Here is a 10,621-nt window from a genome sequence, read left to right on the forward strand (position 1 = left end):
TCCATGTGGTGAGATAGCACAGTGCTAAACATCTGGGAATTTCATGCATATTATTGTAGAAAATCTGTTCCATGCTGTCAACCAATGAGTGATGGAGAGCAGGAACTTCTTGGGCATGGAGCCTAGGATCAATTCAGCTGTGTTTGATTTGATATCGAACTGTAATCTATAGGTATTGTCCGTGGACGTGGAAAGGAGAGTTTGAAAATATATGCGTGTCCCAGCCCAAATCTGCTGCTTAATTTTTTCAGTTACAGAGGCAATTGATGTTCTTACAAAGTTGGATTGACTGTGTGTGTCCAATGTAGTAATAGGTGTTAAGAAATCACTCAGAGTACCTATACCTGTATGCGAGAGTCTTGTTAAGGCTGAGGTAGCCTGTGCAATGCTTCCCCCGACTGACTGTTGAACATTGCTTTCTGTTTGAGCGCTGGAGGAGGCAGATGGCCCTTGCTCTGGCCCCCACGACAACATGGCAGGTTGTTGAAGACGAATGGTCCCATGCAACATTTCCAGGGTGTGGTCCAACTTTCTGTCCACTTGTGCGGTGATGACTGGTGTAATCTGTTGTACCATCTGCTGTGTTATCCGATCAATGGTATCTTGGCAGACTGTATCTGCTGCATGTGTTGCTCCAGATCCATGCTACTGTTTATGGTGATCAACTGACATAATCCGTGAACTGGGGAACTAATCTCTCTTCACAGCCTGCTTAACCCCTGCTGATACTTTGCGCTTGGATGGCATGATCTGGTAAAGTTAGAAGAAATAAAGCATGCAGTATTGAACAGAATAGTAAGAAACGGGTAACCTGGTCTGCCCTGTCTGTGTACTATGCACAAGACATGTTTATTATTTAATGGACTATGCAGGAACAAATTGTCATTGGCAAACTGATGTATGTATGGTTACCTAACTTTTTAAAAATAGTACATAGCATGCTTACATTTTAAGCCATTATGAGTGTGATCAATTTTTTCTTAACAAAATGGCACATGTATTGAAGGTGGCGGTCCGGTATGCAACCGAACCTGTTATCAGGCCAACAGGCTGATACATAGTGCAAAAGAAAAAGAGGACAGATAACAAAAGACATTGGAACATGTTCCAGGGAGCCACTCATACAAGACCCCTTATGAAATATAAATAAGGACATCATTAATATTGGGGGGGGGGGGGAGACAAAACACCAAAATAGTACAGGGACCCCCTGTTATGTAGGCCAGAGTGACTTGCCAGGAACACATTCAAAAGGATCAGGTACGGGACCTGACCCAGTGCCTCCACAATGGCAGACACTAAGGATGTTTACGAAAAACAAAGGAACAGGTACAGGACCGGGACTGATATCTCCCTTTTGTGGGCAGATACAACTGAAATTGAAAAGCGGAATTAGTACAAGAACAGCCTAGCCTAGTTATCGTTGATTTTTTTTATTTTTTTTATTTTTTTAAATATTTTTTGCATACATGCAGTGAGAAGAGCTCCCCGAAGTGACTTATAAAGGTGCCACTGTCCTTTATGGGACAAATGAATGCCATCTGAGCAAAATTTTGCCTGACCTGAGGCCTATCGAAGGCAAATTTGTTATTCTGGTCTCAAAATGTTAAATAAGGATAAGCATACACTTCAGATCGTATCACTGACCTCCTTTGCTAAGTGACAGGACATATCCATGTAGTTTTTTATCAGCCGCTTCATTGTTATGGTTAAGTATTTCCGCGACCCCCACTTGGTGTAACGTCGCCGGGAGTCCATGTATGAGCTGACAAAGAACGATATATTTAACACCACATTTCTTATGTAAAAGCGTAGCCAATGTGACCATCTTATGTGCCTCTGGCGATGTATCGGCGTTCACATCGTTGTCCCCAATAAGTAGAATATAATATCGGCTTCGTAAGCGCACTTCGTTTATGTTATGGCACAAAAACGTGTCGATTGAGCTCCCTCCGACACCCTTTGTGTTTACATTACAAACTTCCGTCATGTTGAAATACGAAACTAGTCTAAGATCCATCCCGAACCTCAAAAAAACCGATCTAACCATTTACAAAGGAAAAAACACATAATAAGTGATTTTGTCGTTGTCTTTCCAAAAAATAGACGATGGTTATGTACAAGCAGAAAAATCTACTAACCTTCTCTTTTCCAGAATGATCCTTACAATTATGAGGAATAATAGAGCAAATAAACAGGAAGAAATAAAGGGATCGCATGGAAGAAAGAAGGGACAATATTTAGGTTCAACTAGATGTCATAGTATTTCTTTCGGTGAAACCACCATATTAATATAAGTATTTATTTAGTAGCAATAACAAAACTGTATGTGATTGCCTGGCTGGCCATGTTGGAAGTCTGAGGGGCACCATTTTAATTTAGAACCACATCATAAGACGTCTTTCAATGAACATCTTATGTCAATATGAAGATCTATTCAGTAATGGTAGTGACACGAAGCTTGCTGCCGTTGCGGCTATAACAAATATTTAAGGGCACCATTTTCATTGAAAAGCTTCATGGCAAACCTCTCAGTAATTTATGAAATAAAAAGACGTGCCACTGTAGAACTAAACACTTAGTGAATTGTGTCTTCCCGGTACACAAAAGGTACACAGAAGATAAATATTAGCTTATTGGTTGCTAACACATTATTAGCGTGTACAGTTTTTGGCGTATGCAATATTTTTAAAAAAATATAAAAAAGGTGCATTAAAATTATATATACTGCTTGAGGAACGTTCACAACCAAAAAATATTCGTGTGGTAATAGCTTAAGAATACTTTGAATTGTCACCTAGAAATTGTTTCCATTGTCAGACTATCGGTGTCAAAAAATAATGATTTCTTAAAACTGAGCAGTTTCGGTTACTCTGTTTATTAGTGGCTGGCCTTTACAATATGTGGACGTATTTGACTGTATTTTAATGTGAAATAAGCTTCATTCATTATATGCGATTTCTGTTCGTTCCATAGAAAGGAAAAATATAATATTGAATACCGATTATTGAATATTTACTTTGAAGATGTACGATGAATATCAATCACAAGCTTTCACACTCGTGTGTCATTCAAAAAATACTCCAGCCTTCTTTCCGAATTCATTCATGCATTATGGTATAATTTAATTCAGGCAAATAGTAATACGCAAATTTCTAACGACCATTACGGTTTAACAGTCAGTACTTTGACATGCAAGTTCAAGGGATATAACATTCGCAACGTTGTAATAATTTAGCAGCAGAACCTGAGGCACATGAGCTTTTTTTCAAACTGGATGAGTGTCTGTGACTTTTGGATTATTCTGTAATAAACAGGTAAACGTTTTATATTAAAATCTTTTCTTTTCTAACATAAAACTTACACACCCTCTAAAGACGTTCGTTGAAGCCATAGTGTTAGAAATCACAGCAGGTCGTATTTTGCGTGGAAAAGACAGTTTATGGTGTTTTGTGTTTACTGAGTATACAGAAGACGTGTCTGAATTTCTCAAAAGCGGAGGCAGTAATGTAATGAAATATACATACCTGTTTGGGCCATGTATTGGAAATTAAATGAAATGTTTAGACCCTGTTATGAATCAAGTCAGGTATTTTGTTGAATAGTGACTACAAACAACAAGTGCTTATTCTGTTTCACACGTTCTTAGCGAAACCGGACCTATTGTGACTGTGTGGCTTTCTTCACCTGTCTAAAAACAAAACTTTGACCCCGGGTCAAGAAAATAAACATATGTTCTCCATCGCTGTAAATCAATTGAAATGGGAGATATAAAAGAAAGAGAGGAGGAAAATACAGATTTTATACGAGAACGAGACGAAAGGGAATATGCCAAGGAAGATGTCATCGAGCCAGACGAACGCAGAGAGACGTATCCTGCATCTCCAAGACGTAGTCTACTAAGACAAACCCGATCTGTAGAGGGCAGTGTAGATGGACATAACCGCCCACTAACAGAGTCGATATCTCCTTCGCGCAGACAACGGTACTCCCCGACAGTCGAGACATCTCAAAGACATTACAGGGAGATTCAGCCAGTTTCCATGGCAGCCAACAAAGTTTCATCAATGTTGAAACTAACCTTTGGTAGCTTTGAGTCTACAGGGTCCGTTGTGCCACCGCCAAAACCTTTCTCTGTTAACGCAAATTACTACATAGACCCACACTATAGCAACCAGCGTGCTGGTTCCTTTGATCGTAATCGTAATGGTTCGCATCAATTCCAAGGTCAACCTATCACCGGAAGATTTGGCGCCTCTAGGTCGAGACAGTTTCCTGGCATGCAGATGCCGATTATGCGCATGCCTACTGCGAGGGGTATATCATCTCAACCAATAATGGTGAGTGGGAGAAAATTCGTACAATAATATAGCAATAAATACAAAAATGTAAGAAGAAAAATGATCCAAAGTTGAGGTAGCTTGGATGAACAAATGATTAACTTCTAAAAGGTATATTTTGAGAAAGTAAATACCGCCATCTTATCCACTTAATCATTTCTTTATTAGCAAACAAATAAAATCAGACCAAAAAGATCCTGGTTGTATATATATATATATATATATATATATATATATATATATATATATATATATATATATATATATATAAGTTGGGGATAGTTTGTCTAGTCTTATAACATCACAGAAGGTCATTTAGATGTTTGAACTTTCTTGATGAACACATGTCCAATCTCAGACGTATTCTTCTTATGAAGTGGTTTCGTTTACAATCAATTACAGTCAAGAAACCTTGATGGACCTATCCACTTAGAGATCTTTATCGGAACATTTAAGTATCTAAGTATCAAATGAATTCTTTTCGTTACTGAAAATCAAAGAAGCTACTCTGTATTGTGGACAGTTGCAAGACTTCAAAGTCTGTCTTGTTCCAGGGAGGACCTATACCTTGGACGTATGCAGCTGTCAGGCCCATGATGCCTTACAGAGCAACGGTAAGTACATTGGTATGATTGTCCAAAACAGTCTCCCAATCAAATGCACATTTTCAGACTGTATCTCCGTAAACTATAAGTAAATAAATAAAAAAGTAAAAAGAAACTCTACTCTTTAGGTTCTTGTCTGACAAGCTTACCTAGCTGTTGTTTTAAAATTTGCCTTCATAAATGTAAATAAAAGTAACATATTCTGTCGTTAAAAGTCTTCTTCTTAAATGTGTTAAAATCTTATAGAGGTTGTGATTTTCAGAAATAATGATTTGCAAATACGATTTTAAAAATATGCCAAAGAAAAAATTAAAGAAATGCAAACCAGCATAAAGCGCTGAAATCCATCACAACTACCCTCTCCAGTGTGACAGAACACAAACGAACATGCAGAACCGTTAATATGATGAGACAAAGACAGTTCATTTAATTTAAATGAGTTCGTGTTTCTTTTTACTTACAATTTGAACATGACAAACGTATTTCTAGACAAACATAAAAATAGAGGATTTAAAGACAGTATCGCTATACTAATCGCATTACCTCATTCGTACATAGTGATGTGTATTATCATATTGGTGGTGTGCACTCGTCCTATTACCTCATTCGTACATAGTGATGTGTATTATCATATTGGTGATGTGCACTCGTCCTATTACCTCATTCGTACATAGTGATGTGTATTATCATATTGGTGGTGTGCACTCGTCCTATTACCTCATTCGTACATAGTGATGTGTATTATCATATTGGTGGTGTGCACTCGTCCTATTACCTCATTCGTACATAGTGATGTGTATTATCATATTGGTGGTGTGCACTCGTCCTATTACCTCATTCGTACATAGTGATGTGTATTATCATATTGGTGGTGTGCACTCGTCCTATTACCTCATTCGTACATAGTGATGTGTATTATCATATTGGTGGTGTGCACTCGTCTTATTACCTCATTCGTACATAGTGATGTGTATTATCATATTGGTGGTGTGCACTCGTCCTATTACCTCATTCGCACATAGTGATGTGTATTATCATATTGGTGGTGTGCACTCGTCCTATTACCTCATTCGCACATAGTGATGTGTATTATCATATTGGTGGTGTGCACTCGTCCTATTACCTCATTCGTACATAGTGATGTGTATTATCATATTGGTGATGTGCACTCGTCCTATTACCTCATTCGTACATAGTGATGTGTATTATCATATTGGTGATGTGCACTCGTCTTATTACCTCATTCGTATATAGTGATGTGTATTATCATATTGGTGGTGTGCACTCGTCCTATTACCTCATTCGTACATAGTGATGTTTATTAATCATATTGCCTCATTTATACTTCGTGCTGTATACTAATCATGTTACCTCATTCGTACTTATTGTTGTGTACTATCATGTTGCCTCACTCGTACTAAACACTGTGTTTCTCATCTCTGTTTCAGATTGTACATCACATATCGCCTCGCTATTTTTAAGGAACAGAGGATAAGGACATAGAAGTAATTTTATTACGAGAAACTTTTCAATCAAGTTCTCACACTCTATACCAGCTGGTTTTTTTTGTTTTGTTTTTTTTTTTGTGTTGTTTTTTTTTTGTTTTTGTTGGGGTTTATTTGTTGTTGTTTTTTTTTGGCCGTCTTTTCAGTTCTTGCTTGAAATGCGTGACCATGACGTGTGTGAATTAAATAACAGTTATATTAAATGTACATATGAGTATATAACTTGACAGGTCGGAAAGTTCAACGCGGGAAACCCAGAGACTGGACAGAATCTCTTTCTCCCGCTGTTGGTGTGTACTAAGACATTTGAAACAAGCCAACTATTGTTTAGTAATGAGATAAGATATCCATTGTCACTGGTAGCACTTGTTTATGACGTTTGAATACCAATAATGTGCCCACAGAACGACCATTTGGAAAATGTACAAAAGATATACAAAACACACAGTAGTCAAAAAGCCGAAAAGATATATTCCAACAATGATGTATTGTAATACATGAGAGCTACCAAATAATTAAATCTCAGGCTACTGCGATTAAGAATCTACCTCTCATGTCTTTGTATTTGAACCTGCGGTCGTTTTTTGGAATATGTTTAATTTATTCTTATGTAAATAAAAAGAAATCATTTCACATTCATCATGAATATACACTACAAAATCTGTTTTGATTTCTCGAGTTCTAAAATGCACTTTGGATATAAATGGAAAGATACAAATACAATGTATAAAACAATTGAGGTATACGATTGGCTCTTTTGAAATATTTGTACACTTTATTGTTGTAATCTGAAGTCATCTGTAAATATCTATTCCTGATAAGGAAATGGGTTTGACATTTTTAAATTAACGATACACGTTCGCTTTAAATAAGCAATGCTCATTCGGTTATATGGGCCTCGGGGTGACTCCATCATTATATTATATTGGCCTCTGGGTGCATCCGTCATTCCGTTATACGGGCCTCGGGGTACATTCTCCCTTTTGTTTACAAGTAATTCAATACATATAACATCCCTTTCTTTTCATTAATGTTTCATCGTTGTTCATCATATAGCATGTAATAATATTACAATAAAATGAACAATGTCATGCTTTATTTCCAATTACTTAGAGACTTTAGTTCCGAGAGTGTAAACACAAAGAAGACAAACTTGCTAACATGCCTAACATTAAAAATATGCCATCTATAGATAAAACTTAGGAAATAGGATTTTATTTAAGGATTGACTGTTTATTTTTTTTAATTTAACGAAGTATGAACCGAAAAACGATGTGCAAAATGTGTTTTCATTAAAATCAAATTCAACAGCATAAATAGTTAAATAAACTCATAGTTTAATAACATTCTTTTATTTAATGATATTTTGAATTTCATTCGTAAGGCACGAAATACAGAAGAGTGATATATCCTATCAGAGAAAAACATCGTTTTGTTTTTTTAAGTCACGCCAACTTCTCAGTTAAATACAAGGCCACTACTTCATTTAAAATATCCAAATCCAAACAAGAGTGTCGCATAATAACTTGATCTAATTTTATAATGATTGGTGCCAAATACGATGTGAGTTATTCAAGGGGTTTAGGAAAGGCGTGCTACTGAATGACTTTAAAATATATCTGAACAAGCTGTTCACCAGCAAGCTTCTTTTACAAATGTATTGCTATGAATTGCTTTTCGTTAGCGTGGGGTCAACCAAACCTTGATTTGACATTACTCCTAGTTAATACGTTTATTAAAATAATAATGAGCAGGTATCAGTATCTGTACAATTTAAACAGGTGTTACAGTACTGAATGAATTTATATAAAAATATAATTGTCTGACACAGCCGATATTGCATATCTAATAAAACAAATCTGGTGTTGCTGGTATAATTTAAATCACTCCACACCACTGCCCTATACGATATAGCCGGCCAAACCAGTTTCATAAGACAGGACCTACCAGACCACTGAGTGATGTGTAGATTGATGAACACGTAATAAGGCAATCTACTCGTCGGTTTAAATTTAGCAATTGACACACACCCAGATCTACTAGCACTTTTGGCAACTATTAGCGTAGTAACAGTATGGTCTAGCTACCCATGGATAACAAAGCCCTGTTATTATTTATGTCAGTCTACAGTATCTAAACAATCATCTCAACGTTTGAAAGCAAAAACTGACCTTGTCATTGACACCTGACGGAACCACACAGTATTCCCTTTTCAGTATTGACTTTTATTTCCTAGTATGCACACTAATGGTATAAACATCTTACATATACAGCTTCAAATCAGTATCTTTTTCCGCTAGCAAGGCTATACCACCGGTATAAAATAACATACAGATAAACACGCTATCCATTATAATATCGTTACTGCTGGTTTTAATTTTAAGCGAAAGTCAATAAAAAAAGACTTCAGAAACTAATGGTAAGAGTATAAAACATTGTTGAAGACCGGGTGTAACTTCCAACTAATCTGGAAAGCATTCATTCGTGTGCACACATGATAAAACTGAATCATGTACTAATGACGCGTAACGTGTTTCCATTCGCCTCCATTTTCTTTCACTCTTTTTCAAACTCTCTTAATAAAATCATAAACTTTATTGGAGTCATGACAAGTACAAAAATGTGGATAATTTAAGCAATTTACTTGCGTCTATAGTATTTACTAAAGAATATACAAGTTTAATAATGTTAACATTCTTTATCAAACGATTTCATTCATCATTACCTTTATCATTTTCTTCGACAATTACTATAACCTGGCGCTGATGATACATGAATACAATTTATACATTGGGTTTACACCGGTAGATGCCTCAATATAAGATGGGGTCCATCGGGTTCGTGGCACATGCTTTGGTATGAAGTTCATTATTCCCTTACTCCAGTCCAAATAAATCTACCCTGCTTAAAAACAAAGAATAAATATGAGGTGCAAGCTGAAACGATATATAATTTCTAAGTACATCGGCTGTGATATTGTCTACGCCACACGCTTTACCTTTCTTAGCGCTACTGTAAATAAAATAGAGATGCTAAAAACAAACTGCATCTCCATTGGTTGGGTAAAAACAAAGTATTAGATAAATCATCCATTATTTGATCCCGAACTGTGCTAAGATTATACACGGAGCGGAGATCCAATCCCTAACTGTGCTAAGATCATACAGGGAGCTGAGATTCAATCCCTAACTGTGCTAAGATTATACAGGGAGCTGAGATCCAATCCCTAACTGTGCTAAGATCATACAGGGAGCTGAGATCCAATCCCGAACTGTGCTAAGATTATACAGGGAGCTGAGATCCAATCCCGAACTGTGCTAAGATTATACAGGGAGCTGAGATTCAATCCCGAACTGTGCTAAGATTATACAGGGAGCGGAGATTCAATCCCGAACTGTGCTAAGATTATGCAGGGAGCGGAGATCCAATCCCGAACTGTGCTAAGATTATACAGGGAGCTGAGATCCAATCCCTAACTGTGCTAAGATTATACATGGAGCTGAGATCCAATCCCGAACTGTGCTAAGATTATACAGGGAGCGGAGATCCAATCCCTAACTGTGCTAAGATTATACACGGAGCGGAGATCCAATCCCTAACTGTGCTAAGATTATACAGGGAGCTGAGATCCAATCCCGAACTGTGCTAAGATTATACAGGGAGCTGAGATCCAATCCCTAACTGTGCTAAGATTATACAGGGAGCTGAGATCCAATCCCGAACTGTGCTAAGATTATACAGGGAGCTGAGATCCAATCCCGAACTGTGCTAAGATCATACAGGGAGCTGAGATTCAATCCCGAACTGTGCTAAGATTATACAGGGAGCGGAGATCCAATCCCTAACTGTGCTAAGATTATACAGGGAGCTGAGATCCAATCCCTAACTGTGCTAAGATTATACATGGAGCGGAGATCCAATCCCTAACTGTGCTAAGATTATACAGGGAGCTGAGATTCAATCCCTAACTGTGCTAAGATTATACAGGGAGCTGAGATCCAATCCCTAACTGTGCTAAGATTATACAGGGAGCTGAGATTCAATCCCTAACTGTGCTAAGATTATACAGGGAGCTGAGATCCAATCCCTAACTGTGCTAAGATTATACATGGAGCTGAGATCCAATCCCGAACTGTGCTAAGATTATGCAGGGAGCTGAGATCTGATTTCC

The 10,621-nt window shown here is 37.3% G+C and overlaps 1 protein-coding gene across 1 annotated transcript; it reads left to right on the forward strand.

Moving 5' to 3' along the window:
• Positions 1 to 979: 979 nt before the first annotated feature.
• LOC149784359 (uncharacterized) lies at positions 980 to 7,541 on the forward strand. The gene is made up of 3 exons (XM_089933258.1): positions 980 to 4,340; positions 4,895 to 4,954; positions 6,394 to 7,541. The coding sequence occupies exons 1-3, from the start codon at positions 3,762 to 3,764 to the stop codon at positions 6,424 to 6,426; spliced, it is 672 nt and encodes a 223-aa protein (XP_089789384.1). The 5' UTR covers positions 980 to 3,761; the 3' UTR covers positions 6,427 to 7,541.
• The last annotated feature ends 3,080 nt before the right edge of the window (positions 7,542 to 10,621 follow it).

The sequence above is a fragment of the Sinohyriopsis cumingii genome, chromosome 14 (genome assembly GCF_028554795.1).
Source record: "Sinohyriopsis cumingii isolate HCF-2022 chromosome 14, ASM2855479v2, whole genome shotgun sequence".
In the NCBI taxonomy this organism is placed as follows: Eukaryota; Metazoa; Mollusca; class Bivalvia; order Unionida; family Unionidae; genus Sinohyriopsis; species Sinohyriopsis cumingii.

Bases quoted from the DNA above. Each gene is read 5' to 3' on its own strand.
- LOC149784359 (XM_089933258.1), top strand. From the start codon at position 3,762: ATGGGAGATATAAAAGAAAGAGAGGAGGAAAATACAGATTTTATACGA. The intron at 4,341-4,894 runs GTGAGTGGGAGA...GTCTTGTTCCAG, and splicing joins TATCATCTCAACCAATAATG to GGAGGACCTATACCTTGGAC. The intron at 4,955-6,393 runs GTAAGTACATTG...TCTCTGTTTCAG, and splicing joins TGATGCCTTACAGAGCAACG to ATTGTACATCACATATCGCC.